This window comes from Ranitomeya imitator, chromosome 4 (assembly GCF_032444005.1).
Source record: "Ranitomeya imitator isolate aRanImi1 chromosome 4, aRanImi1.pri, whole genome shotgun sequence".
In the NCBI taxonomy this organism is placed as follows: domain Eukaryota; kingdom Metazoa; phylum Chordata; class Amphibia; order Anura; family Dendrobatidae; genus Ranitomeya; species Ranitomeya imitator.
In genome coordinates, this window is record NC_091285.1 from 57384538 (window position 1) to 57410898 (window position 26361).

At 42.3% G+C, this 26361-nt stretch overlaps 3 protein-coding genes across 5 annotated transcripts in view; 1 reads left to right on the forward strand and 2 right to left on the reverse strand.

Moving 5' to 3' along the window:
- Positions 1–552: 552 nt before the first annotated feature.
- LOC138675469 (protocadherin-10-like) overlaps positions 553–26361 on the reverse strand; it is a 177669-nt gene continuing 151860 nt past the window's right edge. The window contains exon 4 of one of the 2 annotated variants that reach the window (XM_069763757.1): positions 553–1589. In XM_069763757.1, the coding sequence (XP_069619858.1) occupies positions 1333–1589 (257 nt within the window). In that variant the 3' untranslated portion in view covers positions 553–1332. The remainder of the gene's footprint in view (positions 1590–26361) is intronic. The other variant, XM_069763758.1, reaches the window with a different exon arrangement.
- On the forward strand, positions 16144–20734 carry LOC138675467 (pneumococcal serine-rich repeat protein-like). Of its 2 annotated transcripts, XM_069763754.1 has the most exons (7): positions 16144–16638; positions 17008–17084; positions 17911–17972; positions 18059–18145; positions 18302–18497; positions 18644–18803; positions 19577–20734. In XM_069763754.1, exons 3-7 carry the CDS (start codon positions 17928–17930, stop codon positions 20676–20678), a joined length of 1590 nt encoding a protein of 529 aa, XP_069619855.1. In that variant the 5' UTR covers positions 16144–16638; positions 17008–17084; positions 17911–17927; the 3' UTR covers positions 20679–20734. The 2 variants fall into 2 exon arrangements, with proteins under 2 accessions (XP_069619855.1, XP_069619854.1); XM_069763753.1 differs by having other exon boundaries at positions 16144–17084.
- On the reverse strand, positions 22357–24306 carry LOC138675468 (uncharacterized). The gene is made up of 2 exons (XM_069763755.1): positions 23585–24306; positions 22357–23433 (listed from the first exon to the last, which is right to left on the reverse strand). The coding sequence occupies exons 1-2, from the start codon at positions 23929–23931 to the stop codon at positions 22548–22550; spliced, it is 1233 nt and encodes a 410-aa protein (XP_069619856.1). The 5' UTR covers positions 23932–24306; the 3' UTR covers positions 22357–22547.

A 26361-nucleotide genomic window follows, 5' to 3' on the forward strand; every position in this document is an offset into this window, starting at 1 on the left:
CAAAGCTTTATTTTTCTGTAGGAATCTGGCAAAATAGCTTTGATGAATTGGGACTTTAATCTATGCAGGATAATTGAAGCTCTGTATAAAAAAAACCCTGAGATTCCGACCACTCTAAAATTATATCTAAAAAAATCATCCACTTAGAATTTAGAACCTAAAAATATAATGATAAAAGGTTGAGATGTACTTTAATATATTAAGTTGGCACAAAAAAAAAAAAGGAGCATCCGTCACCTTCTTCTTCACGAAAGCCGAACACAATTCCATTCTCGGTAAGTGTAGCCTTGAGTAATGTAATAACATTATTGACAGTCACCCTTCACATTGGAAGAAAGTGTTTAAAAAAAAAACAGAATATTTTTCAGCTGATTAAAACCGTGAAGTGATTTCAGATGACAAAATGTACGGGCACAAAATATCACATGTATTTAACTGTCCCAATTACTATGCTGACCTTTTTTACTTCAATTTAATTTCAGTCCTTCGCTCCGCCATCTCCCAGGAGATAAGCTTTGTATTAAAAAATACTCATTTTTTGCATAATAATATAAACCGCCAAAGTGAGTCCAGCACTCTTTAATACAATTGGTAGTTGAAAAATAGCATATACATATATTTACACGGCTTTAATCTTCCATATGTGGCGACAATGAATGTGGATCGCTGATTATACCCTATAGGATATATGATATCAACTCACGCCCTTCCAATCATACAACACACGCAACCATACAAGTCCACCCAAAAAAATATATATATATCCACTGTGTACACTCACATAATAACAATGAAAGACAGAACTGTCACTAAATGGAAATCGCCAAAGGCTGAAACTCAAAATGACATTTCAGAAAGGATGTCCTCTTATTCACTCCAGTCCTCAAGGAAGTCTTTCGCTTGACTGCAGATAGAGAAAATTGCTTTTTACACACAAGCGACTTTCATTCTCACCCACATTGAATCTGTTTTACCAAATGAAATTGCATCCTGTCCATTTACTCAACACACAGCTTCACTGTCATTTATTTTCATTGTCTTTGTGTACGTATATTTTGCGCCTTCATTACCTCTCCGAGTGCACTTTCATTTCAAGTGTTACAGATTAATTTTAGATCTCCTTGTCCCGTTGCACTTTATTGATCGGGACCTGTCACAAATTGTGTTTCCCAGAATTATCACACACAAACAGACGTCAGGTAGGTGAGTTGAGACAGTGTTCTTTACATAGTAATGACACGGTTTGTTAACTGCTGAGGTTCCGGTCTGCTCAGAGTGTGGCTTTGGTCCTCTGTCTTTTGTGGTTGATGCCTAAACACCAGACCGCTTTGTTCATTTCAGATCATTGTTTATGATCATATCATCATGTACATCGCAACAAGATGTCATTTTTCGCTTTTTTCCGAAAGTGGAAAAACTGTTTTTCGCCTCATGTTCTATATAGTGCCCTTGCTTGTTGGCCAGTAGCGTAGGCGTCCCCGGAATATATACATTATGTTGATAGTCCAGCGCTGGAACATGTTGCTGAAATGGTACGCCATATTTGGGGCTCCATACGCCATTTGATGATGGAGGCGTCTTCTTTATGTCTGTAGAACAGAAAAAAAATATTTAGGTTTAGTGGTCATACAATGTTGGCAATTAAAGAGGGCGTCCGACCTTAGGGTGCAAGTCTGCAGTCACTCTATGTGACTGCAGACTTGTGATTCCTCAGTGTGTACACTGCAGACTGTGAGGATTCTCCGATGCTGGCATCAGGAGCAACAGGCGCCTGACCACAAATAGGCTATTTGCATACATCCCGCCACATTCCGACGTGTTCATTCTCACTCAATACACTACATACACTACACACATCTAACCAGCAAGTGACCATATGTATGCAAATTGTATACTTGTGGTCATGTGCCCATGGCTCCCGGCGCCATCACAGGAGAATACTCACAGCCTGCAGTGTACACACTGAATATTCACAAGTCTGCAGTCACAGAGTGACTGCAGACTTGTACCCTAAGGTCGGAAAACCTTTTTAATGTGTTCGCCTTCACCGTTTAATGTATTTTGCATACATTTATCGTGTAATTGTTGTGAACATTTTTCTGCCCAATGATGACAGAAGTATTCTAGGAGTGATACATTTATTGGCTAACCAGAAAATAATATGTTTGCAAGCTTTCAGAGCACAGTGGCTCCTTCTTCAGGCAGATTACAAATTTGCCTGAAGAAGGAGCCACTGTGCTCTGAAAGCTTGCAAACATATTATTTTCTGGTTAGCCAATAAAGGTATCACTCCTAGAATACTTCTGTCATCATTGGGCAGAAAAATATTCACATCAATTTTTCTGGCTAACACGGTACCACAATACAATTTGTTATTGTACATCGTGTAATTGTAAAACTCTAATGCGGATTTATTTTAAAAAAAACATGAATGCAATTGTACAATATAGTTTCTCAATTATATATGACTTTCAAGATCTCTGCTGGAAGACATTAAATAGGAATCATAAAGCTCCCCATACGCAAGATAGATTTCGGCTGAAGCCTGCTCTGTCAGTTGTTCTGACAACAGCCAAATCCCCCCAAACACGGGCATTCTTGGCCAAGTGTTCCTATGTTCTCTATGAAAGAAAATCTCCAGGAGAACAAAAGGATTGGAAGTCCAAAATAAGACACGCTGGAATCTTCTCCCCTTGACAACATGTATCAGTGGAAAATCAGAAAGCTCCCGTACATATTAGACTGTGGGGCAGCCCCGCAGATGTTGGCGTGTTTGGCCAATATCCGTCTAATAAGTATGTGGGCCTGAAAGCAAACATGTCCCACCTCCCCCAAAAATTTATATTTATCTTCTATTTTATATAAAAAATAGAGAACATATGAAAATGTTTCAGATTTTCCACATTTTGCCTCCAAAAGGAGCAACTATTATACTTTGTCAAGAAAAGCAATGGTAATGGCAATGCTCCCATGGGTGTGAGATCACTACTCTCCTCCCATTTTGGCGATTGCACTGCGATATACATGTTGTTAAGACCCTGCACTCTGTCTAATTTGTGGGCCACCATTATACTAATATAATACTGAATACTGGATGGATCTACTCTCTGCCGTAGCCTACAGATTGTGCAGACCGCCATAAATCTACCGCCACAGCCCTTGTATAATGAATCCCTTTCTGCAGAGGCCAAGACCTGTATAGGCAAAAGTAGGTGCTCAGAAAAATGGCTTCTGCTTACAGGTCTTGGTGCCCAGAGGTTATATCAAGCTCAATGCACAGCACTGGGCTACAAAAAGAATGTTTGCAGGCTCCCCCTTCTGATGTGAACTGTGCGTGCCCAGGAGAGTGCACAGTGAGCACCACACATGGCCACAACATAGGAGATAGGGTCGGTCTCCTATGTCCATTGTGTGCAAATATTTCTATGCACTGACATTTAAATACAAGCAAGTACAAATGGCAGCCCCCAGTGGCTGAAAAACAAGTAATGAAAAATTGGAATAAAATGAAAGGTCCTGTTTTGATTTTTTTTAATAAAACATTAAAAAGAAAAATATCCTAGAAAAACAAGTTATAACACATTCTCATTAAGTATGTCATTGATGTCATTGATTTTCAAGTGAATCTGTCATCAGATTTCACAAATCAAACTGGATACATGATAAAACATCGCTTTCACTTGATGTGGCTGGTGTACTTACATAAAGGATGTATAATCTAGGTATTAAAGTTAGTTGTATCTGGATTTATAAAATGATCACTTTAACATCCCGGAGCACACTTTAAAAAAAAGGATTGCACAGTCTTTTTATTCATGGATTTTTCAGTAGGCATAATTTATTAAGTTTATATTGCAAAATTTGGTGACAAATCAGTTTTCACCTTTATTTGCTGACACTAGAATGGCCCTTGGATGATGACTGAGAAAAATTGAAATACTGAGAAATAGGTGTTTGAATTGACATAAAAATGATCATTGTTATGATCCGGTGACCTTGGAGCCGCATGAAACTTTCTCTGGAGTAGGTGGAAACTGTACTGAATTATAAAGCACACAGCATGTGTGCCACAGAAACAAAACCAGACACTTATCTTTGCTGATTTGGCAGCAAGGCAGGAGGAACCAGACTGAGGTCCAACACCTCCCAAGAACCATGGACAACTGGCAAGGACTAATGAATCCTGCACACCTAAATACCCCAGTCAGAACTGCAATCAGCAGATACACCTGACCAGGACTGCAATCCAGGGACAACTGCATTACCACCTACAACCACCGGAGGGAGCCCAAAAGCAGAATTCACAACATTGCATATCTGCAACCTCTGTCACTCCAGCTCTATTCCCCGCCCAGCACCGCCTCCTACTGCTGTTCGACTTCAGGTAAAGGAGTCATCACTCAATCAGCAGGAAGTGGCACTGTATGGGGAATAGAGCTGGAGTGACAGAAGCTTCAGATCCACAGACTTATTGGCATATCACTTGAAACGCTGGTTTCTCAGTAACCGAGAAATGGGCCGGCCATGTAAAGATATTGCTGTACTCATCTTTGAAAGAGCTACATAGCTATAAAGAGTTTTGGGGGGGTGAAATCCTACTGACCTATTCCTTTAATATAAGTAGAATATTTGAATGTAATATTTTCCTCATTTATGTACTTATTTTTACATGGGTTAACCAATTGCATCTTATACCGCATGTCTAGCTGACAAGTTGAACACATGGGGTTATCTGATGGATTATCTCAGAATAAATTATTTTAAATTACTGAATGTCCATTAAATTAATAAACCTTCATTGTTGTCAGTAAATATGTTTGGCTTCCAAATCCCAGAGCAGATTAAGAGATGTAATTAAGGGGAAAGGGCTGCCCAGAGACAAAGTCTAATGCAGACAGCCCATTTATTATCCACGGCTATAAATAATATAGCAATATATTATGTAAATGTTATTATTATTGTGATTATTACTATTGTTGTGATATACTGTATTCAAGATTTACAGTTTTTCCTCTTTGCCCCCGACTCTCAGCAATATAATTTTCTAGCATGATAAAAGCCATTCCCCTACCACATCTATGCTCAAAATAAAGATCCATCAAATATAATAATGCGTACAAATATTTTAGAACAGTATATAAATTATTCATTTCAACGCTGTAAATAAGATATCCGTAATATACAATTTAGTGCCGAGTCCCATCTCTACAGTAACAGATAATCTGTAAATGGAAAACTACAGCTACAGTGATCATTTTCCCTAAGGCGAGAGCTATGGGATTAGCACCTTACAGGGCTCGGTATTTACTTTATAAAGCACCAGGCACATTCTGATTTTCAGTATGTGATTCTGGATTCCACAAATAGCTATAAATGAGCAACTGGCAATTTACAGTCACAAGATTGCAGGACAGGGAACACGGTTTCATCAGTCGATAATTGCATTAGATGACAGTCGCATTGGAACTGAAGGGAACAAAAACTGCTTTCCCATCTTATAATTTAGCTACTAGGATATTTTGTATATAGTAAATGTTCTAAAAGGTAGGATTAAACAGTGTTCTGTATGAGTGTAAGGAGATGGACATATTGCCGGTGTTTCCCCCTTGAAGAACAAGTATGTTACTGTAATGTGAATTGTGCTATACGTTAATGGTGTTAAAGATGTGTGTTGTTTGGCAGTAGGGAAAGTGTGAGTTAATTGTTCGGACTAACCCAGGGTGAGAGGGGCAAAGCTGAAGGGAGAGAGACAGTTTCCTGTTAGAACGTCAGATAGGGCACAGTGCGCACAAAGCAGACATAAGGTCTGAACTAACTAGTGCCGCATGACTTGGATGCCCCTAACATGAGAGGAGACCGAGAGAAAGAAATAGCAAGATCCTAGCGGAAAGTGGAAGAGAAGTGACCAAAGGAGTAGAGTGATCAATTAGAGGCGGGTCCTGGGCCTAGCAGTACAGCCCAGAGTTTATAACTCATAAAGATAAAGGGCACAAACAGGACAGAGTACATAAGTGTTACGACTCTGTTGTCAGGTGACCCGGGACCAGGGGTCCTTCTCTGTCCCTAATGATAGGGGGCGCCCCAGCTCGCCCTGTTCCCCGGGTTACTTCTGAAGGTGAAGATGCTGGGGCCACGTACCTTGCCTTATCTCCTGAATCTGCCCTCCGTCTGTACCCTTTCCCCCACTCAGGGAAGAGGGGAGTAGTTGTGCACCGTAGTACAACTACCAGATGAACAAGGTAACACGAACAGGGGAAATGGAAAATATTAGGCATACAGAGGAATGCACCGGGGAGTGGAGGATGGGGAAAAAAACAAAATAAGAGAAGGAAAGGGAATTATCACACTTACTAAACCAAGCAATAGTCACAGATAAACCCACCGAACATTTACTGCTATAACCACCAACTACTATTCTACAAGTCATGCAGCAAAAGCTATCTCTGACAATGTGTGTCAGTCAGGACCCAGATTATATAGAGGATAGAAGTGGCTAACCGTGCTCAGCTGAGAGCCCTAGCTCCCAGACCTCTCAACATGGCCAATTAACCCCTGTATTTCCAAAAGAAATGTACACCGTTTAAAAAGAAGGTGAAGTGCTTCTTTTTAGTGGAGGAGTAGGAGCAATCAGATGCTGTGGTCTTCTGGCTCCTCTCTGTCACGGTAACCCCATGACAGTAAGACAAAACGAGTGCCCCAGGTGGGAGTTCCAGAGCGTTAGAGACAGAAAAGATAAGTACAGGCCATACTGGCAATATAGTTCCCTAGAAGAGAAAGAAGACGAGGAGGTTGAGAATAGGACTCTTGCTAACTGGATTGTAGTACTGGGCTAGGCTATGGTGAAGTAGAAAACAAGTTGAAAGTAGAGGATAAGTGAGTTAAGAGGAAGGAATTGAAGCTGTGTGTGGAAAATGATCCATATTACAAAAGAAACCTTAAATCAAGTTGTATGCCTGCTATCTACTGTATATAATCACCCACGCTATCGTTGAGTAAAAAGTTTATTCTTGACTGGTGGACTGTGAAACATCTGGTCCTTGCCAACCAAAGTCATCGGTTACATGCGACCTGCAAGAGCATAAGCGCCCCCATGGTACAAGTTCACACATCCAGCCAGGACCCCCACTTTCATGTAATGTGTCATGGCATAAGAGATGAGTACCTCGCCAACAGCTACGGACCCACACCATGTTACATCAGGAATAGAAATGCACATAGATTGTGAAACTGGGTAAATGAAGTAGGTTGACAGACGACCCAAGAGTACCTTTCTGCTTTCTGTATAGCAGTCTCACAATGGGCTTGCCATAAGGAAACTCTCCCATGAACTTTTTTTCCGTAAACCAGTGTACATGTGTACAGTAAATATCACTTCCTTCCCGACAAAGGTAATTACCAAAACATGTGTCGGGGGGGGGACGCAACTTAGCCATCTGAGGATCATATGATTTAATTTTTGCACTAGCACTTTATATATATTATTTCATATCTGCACCTTGAGGTTCTTGACTAATTTATATGAGAGAAGGAGAAAAGTATAATTACTTGCGCTATGATTCCGGAAACATAAATGTACATGACATAAAAAAGGACCTATTTTGATAAGTTACCTGCTTATGTAGGATATTCGTGCTTGTGGCAAGTGTTCTATGATGTTTAAATGGCAGGTTGCTGCTATACATGCACAGGTAGATGCTAAGGAATAAAGATCAACAGTTGATCTTTATTCCTAAGCATCTACCTGTGCATGTATAGCAATACTTTCCACAAGCACGAATATCCTACATCAGCAGGTAACTTATCAAGATAGGTCCTTATTTATGTGATGTACTTTTATGTATTCTGAATCATAGGGCAAGTAATTATACTTTTTTCCTTCTGTAATTTTATTCAATATCCTATGTGGTATAGGAACCTACTTGCAGCTGATTCAGAGTACTTATACTATTGCCGCTATTACAGTTTTTTGCTTGCACAATAATTTATATTAGCGACATGTTTTCCTGAACGTGATTTCATAGAGATACATATCTATCGGCACCTGATTATTATATGGAACCATGACTCCCATAAAAAAATGACAAAAATTTAAAATCACTATTGTTGAAGTAATCTATACTTCTATAGTACTATAGTAAAAGAAATTGTAAAAGAGCAGGTAGCAAAGTCCTGGACAGGAGATATGTGTCATTGAGGTGGCTAGCCTCTGTGATTTAGATCCTGAAGATGAAGGTTCCAGCAATGGTAAATTGATGAAAGGTTTTTTTTTTATTGGGGCCAAATTTGAGATTCTGGATTTAGGAGTGGCCAAAGAGTTCAGGAAGGAAAGGCTGGTCCCATATCTCCAATTCAGCATTAGCAACTCCTATGCAAGGCTGCTAAATTGGCTCAGGTGTGTGTGGTGTTGGAGAGACGATCAATCCAAGGGTCTTTTTATAGGCTAGAGAACAAACATACTCCCGTTCAAAATATGTGTGCAACTAAGATGGATTTTACCATCTGTGAAAAGCAGACTGTTTTTTTTTCTTGTGTGTCATCCTAGTTTTATCCATATTTTATTTCTCATCCTATTTTAAAAACTGAAGCAGGAAGACTGCCAGGAATTTTATGTATCCATTGAATCTTAACAACTGATCAGTAAAAAAAAAACTGATGAAACATGGATGGTACACTGAAGGACAAAGTGTGTGTTCCATTTGTTATCTGTGCCTAACAGATCCCATAGACTTTAATGGCTGAGTCTGGTCCACAAAACTGACATGACATGACATTTACTGAGTTTCAAAGACACACAGATCTGTTTTTAAAATGGATATACGTATGGATAAATGAAACTCTATAGGTATGTGCTGTAGTGCTTGCGTCCCTGCACGATGCCCCTCTCCCCCGGCCCACGTCTTGCGCCTCCTTCTCCTTCCTGCTCTGCTGCTGCCCGGGGTATGTGCATGGTCAGCAGACCCCTGGGCACTGTACTTAGGGCACATGTGCCTCCTCCTTCTTAAAGGGGCCATGCACACCATCCTAATGACTGGGAGACACTATTTAATGCACCTCCACATGCATGGAGGTGACTGTGGAACATCATTAACACGCTTACTAGCTCTCAGGTCACAGTGATCATATCCCAGTATACCTGTACTGTAGATCAGCCGTGCCTGCCTGTCTTCAGCCGTGCCCTCCTGCCTGCCTTTCTATCAGCCATGCCCATCCATCTGCCTGTATACCAGTTGTACCTGCCAGTAACTGCCTGCCTGTGTGTCTGTCGTGCCAGTCTCTATACCAGCCGAGCCAGTCAGTATGCCAAGTTTGCCAAGTTTACTATTCTGGGCTGTTCCTGCCTCCAATCCCTTGGGGTCACATGCCATCCACATGCGCTCAGTTCAGGTGTAGCACCTGGCCTTGCCATCTGCGTCCCTCCTTGGATTGCATTATCGTCAGCTGCCATGCATCTGAGGTCTGACTTGGTGAGGCATCTCATCAAGCACCTCCAGGCTCTCCTCGGATCACAGCACAGTGGTTCTACCACCCAGTCCATTATTTGAGTGTTGTAGCCTTTCGGAAATATTTTTGAGCTGGGACAAGATGAAGTGTTCAAACAAGTTTTTAAAGCTGATTGCCAGGGGAAGAGCTATAAATCCAATTTTTTCCAGAGTAAAACCATTGTTTCACTCACTAAAATTATACTAACATTTTCTCTTGGGATCCTCAGCACATTCTTACAAACTAGTAGACTGTGCTCAGGTGATAGGTAGCATGTGTACATAAGTTGAGACCCCCATACACATTAGACTAATGTCGGCTGATCGCGCTGATATCAATGGATTTGGCTGTCAGTCTAATGTGGGTGGGGGGTTCCATCAAACTGATGATCAGGAGAGTTGTCAATCAGCATATCTGATTTCGGACTGCCGATTGCATTGTTCTCCCAGAGATAAGCCACTCAGTCCCATGTGCATTCTCATAGAAAGCACAGGAGCGCTTGGCAGAATGTTGGTTGAGATGACTGTTGGTCAAACAATTGGCCGGAGCACCGTTAGACCAACAGACACCTAAAGTGTAAGGGTACCGTCACATTAAGCGACGCTGCAGCGATATAGACAACGATGCCGATCGCTGCAGCGTCACTGTGTGGTCGCTGGAGAGCTGTCACACTGACAGCTCTCCAGCGACCAACTATGCGAAGTCCCCGGGTAACCAGGGTAAACATCGGGTTACTAAGCGCAGGGCCGTGCTTAGTAACCCGATATTTACCCTGGTTACCTAAAAAAAAAAACACTACATACTTACATTCCAGTGTCTGTCGCGTTCCTTGCCGTCAGCTTCCCGCACTGACTGTGAGCGCCGGCCATAAAGCAGAGCACAGCGGTGATGTAAGTATGTAGTGTTTTTTTTTTAGGTAACCAGGGTAAATATCGGGTTACTAAGCGCGGCCCTGCGCTTAGTAACCCGATGTTTACCCTGGTAACCAGTGAAGACATCACTGGATCGGCGTCACACACACCGATTCAGCGATGTCAGCGGGTGATCCAGCGACGAAATAAAGTGCTGGCCTTCTAGCTCCAACCAGCGATCTCACAGCAGGATCCTGATCGCTGCTGCCTGTCAAACACAACGATATCGCTATCCAGGACGCTGCAACGTCACGGATCGCTATCGTTATCGTTCTAAAGTCGCTCAGTGTGAAGGTACCTTAAGGTCAGCATTATTCTACTACACACTTGATGATTGCTCTCCAGGACCTGAGAGCGTAACAAGAGCACCGTAGTGGTTTACATGAATACATCCAGGAAACTCTCAACTTGCAGGGATCAGATACATTTAATGTTAGTGATAGAGTAAATGCCTTGAATCTGTCTGAATTTTGGAATTTCAGTTCAAAGGAGCACATTAAAATTACTGATAAGAGAGTCTACAAGTTACTCTTACAGTCGTGCATTTTCTTTCTATCATGTCTATGAAACGGTATCTAAATGAATGTGAGCATTTGAAAACAATTCACTAAAAAAAGGACTAAAAATCAATAAAAGACATCACTGAAGAAGAAAAAATAGCCACCATACTTTCAATACCATGTCCAGACACAAGTGCACAACAGGATGTGGCAGGTCCTCCATGATAAAAGCGGGGGCGGCACTGATGCAAAATAGTAAGGGTATGTGTCCACTTTCAGGATGGCCGGCGGTATCATCGGAGCGGCTTTGCCGCTCTGCGGTATGCCCCGCCCCCTTCTGGGACGCGATGATGCCGGATGTGTTCATAGACATAAATGAAAAAAGGGGTGCCGGCGCACAACCAATCTGTAAATAGCTAATGAGGGGTGCGGAGAGATGGTAAAGTAACACAACCACTAGAAGAAGAAAAAAGCACCACTCTATATAGTACCGCACACCACTCTTAGGTATATATATATATATAAAAAAGGAAAACTTTATTGATGCAATAACATTAAAAACATTATTAAAACATCCCCACAAAAACCCGAGAGATCCTGCCGAAAATTTCACTGGTCAAAACATTCATAACATAAACATATAAATATATGTATAGTATATAAAACACAACATGATGCCAAAATAACATGTACATATGACCATAGTTATAATATAGATACAACTAAGTTCTCTCCCCCGGGGTAGCCCATCACAACAACAATAAACCCTCATACAATGTGTACTAGCTAGCTACAATCACCAATGCCTGGGGGTAAGAAAGGCACCTGTATGCCAAAGAGATCAATAGCGATGTAATACGCACCGGGTTCCCTATATGGGAAATATAGTGACTAGGCAGAAAATGATAAGGGTCAGACAAACCTATGGTCAAGCATGGATAAAAGACCAAATAGCAGAAGAATGGACTGCTCACATGGCCCTGGAGAAAGACAGGCACCAATCGGACTAAACCAGATGAAGAGATCCAGGCCACAAATAGGCACACACCCGGGGAAAGAGGAGAGGACGGCAAGGATCAGCGTGGGGGTAAACCCTACGCGTGTCGCCGTTACCAGGACGGCTTCATCAGGGGAAATGAACAAAACAAAACAATCACTTACCCACACAAAACATCCATGGAGCTCCCGCCTAGTGCTCAAAATGCACACAGGTTTGTATAGGGTGTCATTCACACCATTACATGAGATGCACCTCTGTCTGTATAGCAACCTATTACCAACGCCCCTACTATTACATTACTTGGTCCCTCCAATGTTGGCTGGGTACCACGGGTTGTCAGTCCTGTGGTTGTACATACCATACCTGATGTTATAGTGGGGGCGTATGTAATAGGCTTTTATATGGACAGAGGTGCATCTCACGTTATAGCACCCTATGTAAACATGTGTGCATTCCGAATACTATGCAGCCACGGATGTTTAGTGTGTTAGTAAGTTAGTGGCTGTTTTATTAGTATTTTGCACCTGTGCTGCCCCCGCGTTTTTCATGGGGGACCTGCTCCATTCTGCTGTGCATTTGTGACTGGACATGGTATTGCAAATATGGTGGCTATTTTTCATTTTCAGTAATGTCTTTTATTGAGTATTTGAAAGCTCTTGATTTTGGAAATCAACCAACCTGTTTGTTGCTGTCATCTCTCCAATGGCTGTTGGCAAAAGGAAGATATTGGCAACCTAAAAGGTTTTCATGAAAAATGTCTCTATTCTCTTTTGCGCTGCCTTTTGTACAGAATAACTGTTAGATATAGAATATTTCCATAACTGGCTTTGTGTCTACTGTTCACTTGGACCTCTGACCTGTACAGCAGCTGATTTATAGAGCCAAGTAATTTTCTGACATTGGTGGATTAAAAAACAATATCAGACCTTATATACTGTAGCCAATGAATACAAATAACCTTGAATCGATAGGTAATGTCCAAACACAAGCAACATTGCCGTTCAATTGAATTATTGATGTTGTTACGTTGAAAATTTTATGTGCGCTAAATATGATAGGACTTGGTGAGGAATTGGCCAAAAACCAAAAAAAATTAACTAATAAATAGTGTGTAATATAAATAAAACAGATGCAAATTAAAATGTGATGACTTTAATAATGTGCATTCAGATTAATAAAGATACTCGCCACTTCCCAGGCCAATAAATTCCATGAGACCGCATGACCTATGACTATGTATGGCTTCTCATTTTATCGTTCCCTTGGTGAAAACCGTTCTATTGTACATGTAAGGTAGTCACTTCCTTGCTCTTTTTACTTTCCTAAATTATTGCCAGTATATAAGGGATCACCATGAATTTCCACTTTATGGAAAACATTAATTTGATTTGTTTGTATTGGTAGGTGATGGTAATAAAAATACAATGATAAAAAAATGCTTCAACTAGACCTTCTCCAAGGGGTAAAACTGACAAACGTTGGTAAAAAAAAAAAAAAAATCCAAGGACTATAAAAAATGTTCTGAAATTAAAATTCTCTTTGCATAACAGAAAAAAGACCTTTTATTATACCGACATACAGCGTGGTCCAATGGCCGTCTCTGGTCTTGAACTGGTGCCTCCTCTCTTCCCACAATCTCCGTCCTCCTTCCCTGTTTCATGTGGATGACACGTCCTATGTCATCCACACATTGTCCCCCAATCGCACTCCGTTGCAGGCATACTTCTCTTTACCCTGCCGAGGGCAAAGAAAAGTACTGTAGAGCACGTGCGCAAGGAAAGGCTAAAGTGCCAATGACCCAGAAGTAATGTCAGCGCATGTACACTATAGCAGTCTGCTGTGCCCTCAGTAGGGCAGAGTGAAGTGCGCCTGCGCAACAGCATGATTGCGAGACTCTGTGTGGATGACGTAGGATGCATCATCAACATGAAGCAGGACAGGATGGTAATAGTGACTAGAGAGGAGGCACCGGATCAAGACCAGTGACGCTCATTGGACCAGACAGCATCACATTGGGGTATACCAAAAGGCCTATTCCATGCTATGCAGGGGGATTAGGGACTTACAAATAGCTTACTAGACTGCTGTAAGGGAGTTCTTAAAGGGAACCTGTCACCTGAATTTGGCGGGACCGGTTTTCGGTCATATGGGCGGAGTTTTCGGGTTTTTGAATCACCCTTTCCTTACCCGCTGGCTGCTTGCTGGACGCAATATTGGATTGAAGTTCATTCTCTGTCCTCCGTAGTACATGCCTGCGCAAGGCAATCTTGCCTTGCGCACGCACAGTATGCTTTGCCCAACTGCGGGCAAAGCCTAAAAGCTTTAGTGCGCATGCGCCAGCGCACTATGTCCTGGAAGTATTTTGCTGTGTTCCGGGACATAGTGCGCCAGCGCATGCGCACTAATGCTTTTCGGCTTTGCCCACAGTTGGGCAAAGCATACTGCGCGTGCGCAAGCCAAGATTGCCTTGCGCAGGCATGTACTACGGAGGACAGAGAATGAACTTCAATCCAATATTGCAGCCAGCATGCAGCCAGCGGGTAAGGAAAGGGTGAATTAAACACCCGAAAACTCCACCCATATGACTGAAATCCGGTCCCGCCAAATTCAGGTGACAGGTTCCCTTTAAAGGTGGTGGCTGTTCCTTATATTGGCAAAACCTGTTGACAGATTATCTTTAAAGGAGATCGACCAGTGCTCTTAGCTAAGCACTTTCTAGGGCAGCACAGTGGCTCAATGCAGGGCTGGGGTCCTGGATTCAAATCCCACCAAGGACAACATCTGCAAGTATGTACTCCCCGTGTTTCCTCTGGGTTCTCCGGCTTCCCCCCATGCTCCAAAGACATACTGATAGGGAATCTAGACTGTGAGCCCTAATGGGGACAGCAATGACAATGTCTATAAAGCACTGCATAATAAATATATTTAGAAATACTTTTCATATAGACTTCAAAGGAAACAAAAGCAGCCACTTCACCATTGATGTGTATGGACAAATTGATAGAATGAAATTGGTAGTTGTATGTGATTGGCCATAAATGTATTTTGAAAACAATTTTAAGTCTCAATTTTAGAAGAAAGATCAGGAAATTTTACGAGAATGTGTCAGTAGCGCAGCTTCATGATATCAGTGTGCGTCTTCAAATAATGGCAAAATGAGGAGGACCTTAGAGCAAAGATTGCCCAGGAGGGTTCCCCAAAATGCTTTGTTCTATTCATAGATTTTTTTCAGCAAAATCGGAACCTTTGGAACGTATGCCCATGACATACTGCCCTTGGAATTAAGATGTTTCCATATATTACAAGCACCAAAGGACCTCTACTAATTTATTCTTGTAGGTCTCCTGCAACGGCTAGGGAGCCTAATGGAGAGACGTCTATTCATCAACATCAGAATTAAATATAATTGTAGGAAATTCGGTCACATATATTGTCAGTAATTATTACACATTCTGTAAACGCTGCATATTGCTGACATGGATGCAAAAACGCTAACCTCAATTTTATTTTAAGTTTCTAGACGTTCTCTAAAGCGAGCTGCTTCCTATTCCTTGCTGAAAGGTTGTTTGTAAGTCACAGAAAGGGAATTGGAAATTTACATGTGTTAGTTAAGCAATTATGAGGCAATTATTACAAGATATGATTAGGAATACAGAAAGCCCAGTGATAATACAATCATTAATTATCCGCAGGAATGTAATAGGTAACATGTTTACTCTGAGGCTGATTTAATTTTCTGAAGGAAGACGATCTAAATTAAGAAAGGCTACCCATATTAAAACTGTTTACATTAGGAAAAAGAGGAGATATAATTACTAATTGCTAATACAGTACATGCAAGACTAATCTAATGGACTTTGACTAGAACATGTCTGTAATACTGAATATGTGAGGGTCAGTTCTTGGGATTAAATAAAGAATATTTAAGCAACTGCAAAATGAATGGTTCTGTGCACAGCAGGGGCAATCAGCTGTGAAATGTACTCTTTGTACATGCAGCGATCTCGGGTTTAGCTGATAGGATCATCTATTTTTTAAAAGGTACAATTATACAGCACTATGCAAAAGAAAATGCAGGCATGTGGAACGGCGCCGAAAATACGCAGCATCGAAAAGGGAATACAACATTTATCACAGATATAATTACAAACAATATTTTACTTAAAAAGTTTGTCCAAGAATATAACAGAAACAAGTCTCAGTGTGCATAAAACATAAAGTTATGAAAAGTGGATTTTCGGTGTACTTAGGGTACGTTCACATTAGCGTCATGCGACGCTGCGTCGCCGACGCACGACAACGCATGCGTCATGCGCCCCTATCTTTATCATTGGGGACGCATGCGTTGCGTTGTCGTGCGTTTTCAGTAAAACGCACGACGCATGCGTCGTAACACCGCACCTGGGTGGCGTCGGAGACGCTACATGTTGCATTTTCGGAGCGCCAAAAAAACGCGCGCGTCGCTCGTGCGTCGTCAATGCGTTACAATTTCCCATTGAAACGTATTGACGACGCACTTGCGTCGCGGGTGTGCGTCGTGCATGCGTTGTGCGACGCATGCGTCGTAACATAAAATGAAACAAAAAAGTGTCTAGACAGTGTCTAGACAGTGCAAACAGTGAGAAAAACATCCCCCATATATAAAGAAAATGTAGGATTGTTTGTCACTTCTGCTGCCGGCTACACAACAGGCAACATCAGACCAGACACATCAGAGCAACTGTCTTCTCATCCGCAGTCCAGAGATGTAAGTATAGAATGATTATGTGCATTTTCTACATGTTTTTACAATTTTTTTTGCAAGTAGTGTTTTATATTCTGCACTGTGGCTAAAGATATTGTGGTCTTTTTGGTCTGGTTTTGATGTACGGCATTGTGTATAGGATGGCGTTTCATTGTCTGCGGCCTTGATTAGTGTTCTTTCCAAGATTGATTTTGAGTTTCCATTTTTTGGTTTGGTGTTGTTTTTGTATTCAGTTGTGCTGTTTTATTCTTCCGTTATATGATGGCGTTTCATTGTCTCTGGCCCTGTCGGTTGTTTTGTAAAGTATGGTAGTATAGAATGATTTTGCGGCCTTTTATTACATTTTTATTGCAATTTGTGTATTATTTTCAGCACTGTGGTTGGAATTATTAGGCAACATCAGACCAGACACATCAGAGCAACTGTCTTCTCATCCGCTGTCCAGAGATGTAAGTATAGAATGATTATGTGCATTTTCTACATGTTTTTACAATTTTTTTTGCAAGTAGTGTTTTATATTCTGCACTGTGGCTAAAGATATTGTGGTCTTTTTGGTCTGGTTTTGATGTACGGCATTGTGTATAGGATGGCGTTTCATTGTCTGCGGCCTTGATTAGTGTTCTTTCCAAGATTGATTTTGAGTTTCCATTTTTTGGTTTGGTGTTGTTTTTGTATTCAGTTGTGCTGTTTTATTCTTCCGTTATATGATGGCGTTTCATTGTCTCTGGCCCTGTCGGTTGTTTTGTAAAGTATGGTAGTATAGAATGATTTTGCGGCCTTTTATTACATTTTTATTGCAATTTGTGTATTATTTTCAGCACTGTGGTTGTGTAAATACATAGTTGTATGTTTCTGGTTGCGATGTATGGCGTTGTATCCCCTTCTATTTTCTCCGGCACTGTTGGTTTCATTGTAAAGTATTTATGTTTCTGCCCTTATTTTTTTTCGTGTTGAAATATTTTTTATTACAACCACATATTGTGTTTTTTATGTTGATCCGTGCATACTGTAATTTTTCTTTTTTTAAAAAATCTTTTGGGATTACTACATTGTGTACTTGTTAATTTTCTTATCTTTAGCCTTTTGTACTCTGGCATTGGGTTGTCTCTGCCATTGTTTCTTTAATCTAATCAATGTGGCAGTGTAGTTTGCTCATCGTTAGTTCAGTTGGAGTGCAATGTTATTTGTGGTTTAAATGCTTTTTTTTTTTTAATATTATTTATTGCATGATAGTGCATAGGAGCATAGTCAATGTTATTTTTTGGTTAATTTCAGAACTGCTTTAATTAGTCATGGCCAGCGGCAGTGATTCCGGCACCCCACCGCTGAGGAGTCCGGTGAGTACATGATCTACTATTGCTTGCTATATTTTCGCTGTCATTTGTAGATGGGTCACTCAACTTTTTGTTAAACTATTTTGCAGGCTTCTTCAAGTGAGGAGGAGAACCAGGAGGAAGAGAGGGAGCAGCAGCAGGGACCACGGGGCCAAGCTGTGGTTGCAGGACGGAGCGTAAGTATTTATTTCAAACCTTTAATTTTTTTTTTTTTTTTGCGGGTTTTGGGGGGGTGGTGGTAGGGTGTGGTGTTGTGTGTAGTAGGTGTCGGTGGAGGTGATAGGGACAATTTTTTTCTCTTTCAAACCTTCATATTTTCCATTCTTTTCTAGGTTTCACAACGGGCCCTGGATGAGCCACTTAACATTGACCTAATGGTGGCATCCATAGAAGCACGGGGCCCGTTGTGGGACAGCCGTGACCCCCAGCACGCGGACCAGGGCATATTGCGGCGTCTGTGGTTGGAGGTGGCACAAACGCTGTGGGATGGCTTCGACAGCGCTAACGCCAAGGCCAAAGCCAGTTTCCGTAAGTATTTAAAAAATAGTGCTGTGACCCATCATGCCAGGATTACACAACCGTCTGTGATGTCTTTGATTGGTATTGCACACGGTTGCGTAATCTTTTTCGATATATTATCTAAAACCTTTTTTTTTTTTTTTTTTAATACACAGTTAAACAATTGAGGACCAGATGGCGCTCCATGAAGGACCGTTTCAAGAGGGGCCTGAAAAAGGAGGGACAGGCTCGTAGTGGTGCTGGCGCTTCAAGGACCTCGGTGTACAAGCATAACCGTATACTGCAGTTCTTGCGACCGGTCCTTGAAAGCAGAGAGTAAGTATAGTACCTATTCACACACCTAGTTTTCACAACATGCATATTCACATACTACATTCCAGTCCCGTTGCTTATTGCCCAGCCATTTATTTTGCCAAGTACCAAGTATATAAATGAAGTAAAAAAAGGCTAGTTCACAGAGTTGTGCAAAAATACATACTTTTCTCCTCTTGAATCATAATCAGAGGATCAAACATCAGCACAATACAATAGACTCTATCTACGTGTTTCAGGTGACAGGGAACATCAGACCTGAAACGCGTAGATAGTTTTTTTATTGTATTGTGCAGATGTTTCATCCTCTGCTTTTGATTGAAGTTAAAAAATTTTTTTTTTTTAAACTTTTCACCACTCGTTGACCTTGAATTTTTTATTCATTTCTTATCTTCTCACACTTGCCAGGTGTATCTACGATTTTTTATACATAATAAAGTTAAATATAATAGATACGGCATACATTCCACTGCAAAGCTGGTTAGGTTCCCATGGTTGCTCAGCTCGCAGGACCTGTGATGACGTCTCGTTCACATGACCGTGACGTCATGGCAGTTCCAACCTAAGCAGAATTGTCTGGCGTTGCAAACTAAAAACATGGGTGACTCTTTAGAATTAAATAAATACCGTTTGTTTAATATTGATGGTGCATATGCAGTGTCAATATTAAAAATAGTGTAATATTAATGGCGGTAATGGATACCTGGCGGTAAAATGTTCTGACGCATGTGAAATGTGATATTTTTTATACTAATGGTTTCCTTATGTTTTCACAGAACACACAGCAGCACCCGCGAGACTGTCCAATCCTCAAGACGACCCTCAAGAGCGGTCCTTTGTGAAGCGCCATCTGAACTGTCGCGGCCATCCCACAGCGAGAGCAGGTCTGCAACAACACAATCTGGCGAACCGGCAGCCGGTCCATCAGATGTTCCTCTGGCCGAGGCCTCTGTTGCTCCGTCCTTTGGGTCTTCCCGACAGCGTCAGCGGGCCTCGGACAGGGCGCCCATGTCCGAATTTTTACATCTGAGTACCGTATTTCAGAATGGTTTCAAGGCGCTGTGCGATAAAATGTGCAATATCGAACGGCGTCTTGAAAACATCGAAACGGATCTCTCGAGGCCGGCAAAACATTTCTTTAGTGCCATTCACAACGGCATGGTGGAACATCTTACGCCGGAACTCCAGATTTCGTTCATGCAGGGCTGCAACAATTTATATGTCAGTGCTCTGCAGCAGGCTCGGGTCATGCAGTCAGCGACAAATATGCCCGCAGTACCATCGCTGGCTGCCATGACTCCGACTCCTGCTGCAGAGCACCACCACAGAGGTCCGCGTGCCGAGGGCCACCGCCGCCGCCACCGCCACCACAGAACTGAGCCCCAAAGTTCCGAGCCTGACAGGCCTTCAAGGGGGCACAGACGGGAAGCCGACCCCCACCCAGAGGGAGAGAGGAGGAAAAAGAAGAAGAAGAAGACCATGACGACCACAAGCACTACGTCCTTGGCTATGGCTGCTCCCCAAAGTACCACCAGAACACAGCCTGGGTCGACCCGGAGCACACCAAGTACCCAGGCTGGGTCTACACGGAGTACACCCAGTACCCAGCCTGGGTCAACCAGGAGTACACCATCTACACAGCCTGGGTCGACCCAGAGCCGGAGTAGCCAGCCAAGGACACTGGTCGTCCCTCCTCCTCTCTCACCTGCTTCTGTTGCAGTCTCGCCACCACCATCCACTGGCTGGACTGATGTCGGCATCCCGTCTAGTGTCATAGAGTATGCTGCTTCCTCCCCCTCTTCCTCCTCCTCGGTCTCCTCATCACAAAAAACTGGGGGATATGAATCCCCTTTGGTTGCGGACATTGGCACCCCTTAAAACCGGGTTCCCTTTTTTTTTTTTTTTTGTAACACAAAATAAATTTGTTATATTTTTTTAAAAAAAAAATTTTGGTTTTTATTGTCTCAAATAAAGTTTGCACCAAATCACACCTTGCGCCGTACACACAAATCGTGTCTTTGTAACACCAGATGTGCAATGTGTGACAATATTATCTCTATTTTTTTTATCATTTTCTTATATGGCTGTCGTTCATTGTACTCAGATGTTACAAACACAAACAGCATTGCTCAATATGTCACGCAAAGTACCATCACACAACGATTTCAGTATGGATATAGTTGTTTTAACTTTGTCTTTTCTGAAATCGTAAAACGATTGAGCCCCTGCTGTGATTTTTTGGTTATCAGCAAATGATTTGGAATATTTTTTGGGTAACTTATCAGAAGCTGTCATTGTTGGATTGGTGAGTTCACACCAATCCAGCGATGTCTTTGTTTTAAACAAGGGAAAATTGGGTAGTGCACTGTTTTAATCACTGAAATAAAAAGTTTACAATACCCCACTAATATAAAAAGGTGTCTACCAAGTCCCTCGCCGTCATCTTTCCGCACTGACACTGTGATTCCCGCCCGTAAAGCTGAGCACACCGTTGCCTTAAACGCTGTGCTGTGCTTTAGGGCTGGCACAGTACGGGAAGCTGACGGCGATGGACGTTTCACACACCGTAGTGTAAAGGTACCTTCACACATAACGATATTGTTAACGATATCGTTGCTATTTGTGACGTAGCAACGATATAGTTAATTAAATCGTTATGTGTGACAGCGACCAACGATCAGGCCCCTGCTGGGAGATCGTTGGTCGCTGAATAAAGTCCAGAACTTTATTTCGTCGCTGGACTCCCTGGAGACATCGCTGGATCGGCGTGTGTGACACCGATCCAGCGATGTCTTCACTGGTAACCAGGGTAAACATCGGGTAACTAAGCGCAGGGCCGCGCTTAGTAACCCGATGTTTACCCTGGTTACCATGCTAAAAGTAAAAAAAACAAACACTACATACTTACCTAACGCTGTCTGTCCTCCAGCGCTGTGCTCTGCACTCCTCCTGTACTGTCTGTGAGCCGGAAAGCAGAGCGGTGACGTCACCGCTCTGCTTTCCAGCTCACAGACAGTACAGGAGGAGAGCAGAGAAGCAGAGCGCAGCGCTGGAGGACAGACGGCTGTAGGTAAGTATGTAGTGTTTGTTTTTTTTTACTTTTAGCATGGTAACCAGGGTAAACATCGGGTTACTAAGCGCGGCCCTGCGCTTAGTTACCCGATGTTTACCCTGGTTACCGGCATCGTTGGTCGCTGGAGAGCGGTCTGTGTGACAGCTCTCCAGCGACCAAACAGCGACGCTGTTAAATGTACCTTAAGAATATTGTTCAGGTGAGATGGAAGCAATGTTGACAGTGTCACCACTATTTGACTCTGGACGTATTATAGCATCCTGAGTACAATAGTGTTCACTCTGTAGAGTTTAGCAAACATGATCGTCTCCCTCCTTGTCAAGCCTTGTTCCATATGCAAATAGTCTGCAGGAATAAAAATGGTTGACAAGGTGGGAGCAGATTATGTTATGCCTCAATACTATGAAACACACAAATTTTGTGGCACACACATTAGTACTTTCAATAAATTCAATAAATTTCAATAAATTTGGATTTTTTAAATTTTATTAATATGTATAAACGTATGAAATTTTTTTTTTTAAAAACTGAAAGGCTCAAGAAGTGTATTTGAAAACACAACACATTATACATCCAGGGAACATTAAAACAATAACCATAGAATCACCATACATAGGATGGTTAAATGATGAACACAACAGTGTTTACATGACATCATAATAAAACATACAGAATTAGACCATTTCATCTTGCCATGAAACACGGCCAACATCGGAAACAAAGTATGCAGCAAATTGGTCCCTCATATGAGCAATCTCCACAGTTGTCCGCAGAGGATGATCTTGATAATCAGGCAATGGATTTTGTATGTGTTCATCGAGTTCCACGTTGACTCTCTCTTTATCAATAATAAAATTGTGGAGAACCACACACGCCTTCACCACCTCATCCACTGTCTCAATTTTCAAATTTATAGCGGATCCTAATATACGCCATTTGGAGACCAGGATGCCAAAGGCGCACTCCACAGTTCTTCTGGCCCTGGACAGTCTATAATTAAATATAGTTTTGGTACGGTCCAACCCACGACTGGAGTACGGTTTCAGTAGGTTGCCACTCATTTGAAAAGCCTCATCACCAACAACAACAAATGGCAGGTCCGGGCCGTCAGTGTTGGGAAGAGGTCGTGGATGGGGGAAATTAAAATTGTTATTGTACAATCTTTGGCCCATATCAGACTCCTTAAATGTCCGTGAATCATTTGCACGACCAAAGGCTCCAATGTCCACAGCGAGAAACCTGCAGTCCGCACCAGCAATTGCCATCAGCACAGTGGAAAAGTATTTTTTATAATTATAAAAAAGAGATCCACTTCTTGACGGCTTGGTAATCCTAATGTGCTTCCCATCCACAGCTCCGATACAGTTAGGGAAAGAACAAACTTTGTGGAATTTTTGGGCGTTGGCATGCCATATTTCTTGTGTAGGGATGGGCAAAAATTCCTCCCGGAGGTTGTCCCACAATGCGCGGCATGTGTCTGCAATAATACCCGACAGTGTTGAGACTCCAATCCGAAACTGGAAATGCAGTGATCTCAATGTCTCTCCAGTAGCCAGGAAACTGACAAGAAGAAAAATAAATAAATATAATTAATTTAATTGTTATGAATGAATTTTCCATTTTTAATTACAATCACCCACCCCGCAAAACAAAAACATGTTAATTTAAAAAATGGCTAGAACATATAAATCCTTCACATTCCATTACGTACCGTAGAGTCACCAGCAGACGCTCCTCAGGGGAAATCGATTTACGGAGCTGCGTGTCCTGCCTGGAAATGGTTCCTTCCACCAGACGCAGCAGATATCGAAAGCTGTCTTTTGTCATCCTGGTGTATTCTAAGTATTTGTCCTGGTTCTCATTTAATTCACCAAAAAGACAATGGTACGCTCCACGACTCTCTCGGACTTCCACTATAGGGTGAAGCCAAAAACGCCGCCGACTCCTTCTCCGTAGTTTGTCTCTTCTCCTCTGTTCATGACAGGCAAAAGCATAAGCTATAGCAAGGGCTAATTCCAGCTCAAAAGTGAGGTAGATACTCTCCATGGAACGATCCATCTTGATGCTGTATGGTTGGAAATAAGGTATGCGGGGGTATATATACCACTATGACATTAATACCCACCCCCATCTACCCATTGGTGACATTATCGATTGTCTAGACACTAGACCCACCCTCTTCTATTCATTGGTGGTGTTATCTAGTGTCTAGACACTAAATTGTGGCTCAAGATCCAATCAGTGTTTGCCAACGCATGCGTCGTAAAACGCTGCGTTTTTTGGTAAAACGCACCAAAAACGCACCGAAAACGCTGCGTTTTACGACGCATCCGTCAGACGCTTGCGTCATAAAAGTTGCGTTTTTGCGTGCGTTTCCGATGCGTCGTGCGTTGCGTCGGCGACGCAGCGTCGCATGACGCTAATGTGAACGTACCCTTATTGTACATGATATCTAGTTTTCATAGTGGTGATCTAGAATAATGAATAAAATAGGGATCTTCTCATTTTTTTTTTACATATTTCTAATTTCAAATCAAAGGAAACTCACTATTTCACATAATGTAACACTTCAAGTTGCTGGGGTTTATTTCTTTTATTTGTTTGTTTTTTTATTCATCCTGTCAGTAGTCCCCAAGTATATATAATTAAACTAGTATCACTTTATATAGTTGTAGCTTTTTAGCTGGAATTTCATGGTATATGTCTCCTCAGTTAGGTCATGTGATCTCACTGTGACCCCTTTGCGAATTACACACCTTTATGTTCTCTGAAGAGAGACATGATGTCAGTCACCAGAACTTCATATATAATGAAATTGCATGGAATGTAGTACATAACTAAAGATTTTATCTCTTCAACATATCACTAACAACTGGTGTATTCCCCTCAAGCTTTAAACATGCCTCAATCACACCTATCCTCAAAAAGCCCTCTCTTGACCCATCCTCTGTATCTAGCTATCGCCCTATATCACTTCTCCCCTATGCCTCAAAACTACTGGAACAACACATCCATCTTGAACTGTCCTCCCATCTATCTTCCTGCTCCCTCTTCAACCGCCTTCAATCAAGCTTCCGGTCACACCACTTCACTGAAACTGCCCTAACTAAGGTCAACAATGATCTATTAACCGCCAAGAGCAAGCGACGCTACTCTATCCTCCTCCTCCTGGACCTGTCCTCTGCCTTTGACACAGTAGACCATTCCCTGTTACTACAGACCCTCTCATCCCTTGGCATCACAGACTTGGCCCTATCCTGGATCTCGTCATACCTAACTGGCCAGACATTCAGCGTCTCCCACTCACACATCACTTCCTCACCTCACCCCTTATCTGTCGGAGTCCCACAAGGTTCAATTCTAGGGTCCCAGCTCTTCTCCATTTACACTTTTGGCCTGGGACAGCTCATAGAATCTCTTGGTTTTCAGTTATCATCTCTATGCTGACGACACACAGATCTACATCTCTGGAGCCGATATCACCACCCTACTAACCAGAATCCCTCAATATCCATCCGCTATTTCATCATTCTTCTCCGCTAGATTTCTAAAACTTAACATGGACAAAACAGAATTCATCGTCTTTCCCCCATTTCACCCGATTCCCCCAACGAACCTATCCATTACAGTAAACGGCTGCCCACTCTCCCCAGTCCCACAAGCTCACTGTCCCGGGGTAATCCTTGACCCTGATCTCTCCTTCAAACCACATATCCAAGCTCTTTCCACTTCCTGCCGCCTTCAACTTAAAAATATTTCACGGATCCGTACATTCCTAAACCAAGAATCTGCAAAAACCCTAGTCCATGCCCTCATCATCTCCCGCCTCGATTACTGTAACCTCCTGCTCTGTGGCCTCCCCTCTAACACTCTCGCACCCCTCCAATCTATTCTAAACCCAGCTGCCCAACTAATCCACCTGTCCCCCCACTATTCCCCGGCCTCTCCCCTGTGTCAATCCCTTCACTGGCTCCCCATTACCCAGAGACTCCACTACAAAACCCTAACCATGACATACAAAGCCATCCACAACCTGTCTCCTCCATACATCTGTGACCTCGTCTCCCAGTACTTACCTACACGCAACCTCCGATCCTCACAAGATCTCCTTCTCTACTCCCCTCTTATCTCTTCTTCCCACAATCGTATACAAGATTTCTCTTGCGCATCACCCCATCTCTGGAACTCTCTACCACAACACATCAGACTCTCGCCTACCATCGAAACCTTCAAAAAGAACCTGAAGACCCACCTCTTCCGACAAGCCTACAACCTGCAGTAACCACCGATCGCCCAAACCACTGCACGACCAGCTCTACCCTCACCTACTGTATCTTCACCATCCCTCGAGGGCAGGGTCCTCTCTCCTCCTGTACCAGTTGGGACTTGTGTTGTTCAAGATTATTGTACTTATTTTTATTATGTTTACCCCTCCTCACATGTAAAGCGCCATGGAATAAATGGCGATATAATAATTAATAATAATAA

Excerpts from the sequence above, each read along its gene's own strand:
- LOC138675467 (XM_069763753.1), top strand. The coding sequence starts at position 17,928 with ATGGCCAGCGGCAGTGATTCCGGCACCCCACCGCTGAGGAGTCCG. Across the intron at positions 18,146-18,301 it reads CTGTGGTTGCAGGACGGAGC|GTTTCACAACGGGCCCTGGA; the intron begins GTAAGTATTTAT and ends ATTCTTTTCTAG. Across the intron at positions 18,498-18,643 it reads CAAGGCCAAAGCCAGTTTCC|TTAAACAATTGAGGACCAGA; the intron begins GTAAGTATTTAA and ends TTTAATACACAG.
- LOC138675468 (XM_069763755.1), bottom strand. The coding sequence starts at position 23,931 with ATGGATCGTTCCATGGAGAGTATCTACCTCACTTTTGAGCTGGAATTA. Across the intron at positions 23,434-23,584 it reads CGTCTGCTGGTGACTCTACG|TTTCCTGGCTACTGGAGAGA; the intron begins GTACGTAATGGA and ends TCTTCTTGTCAG.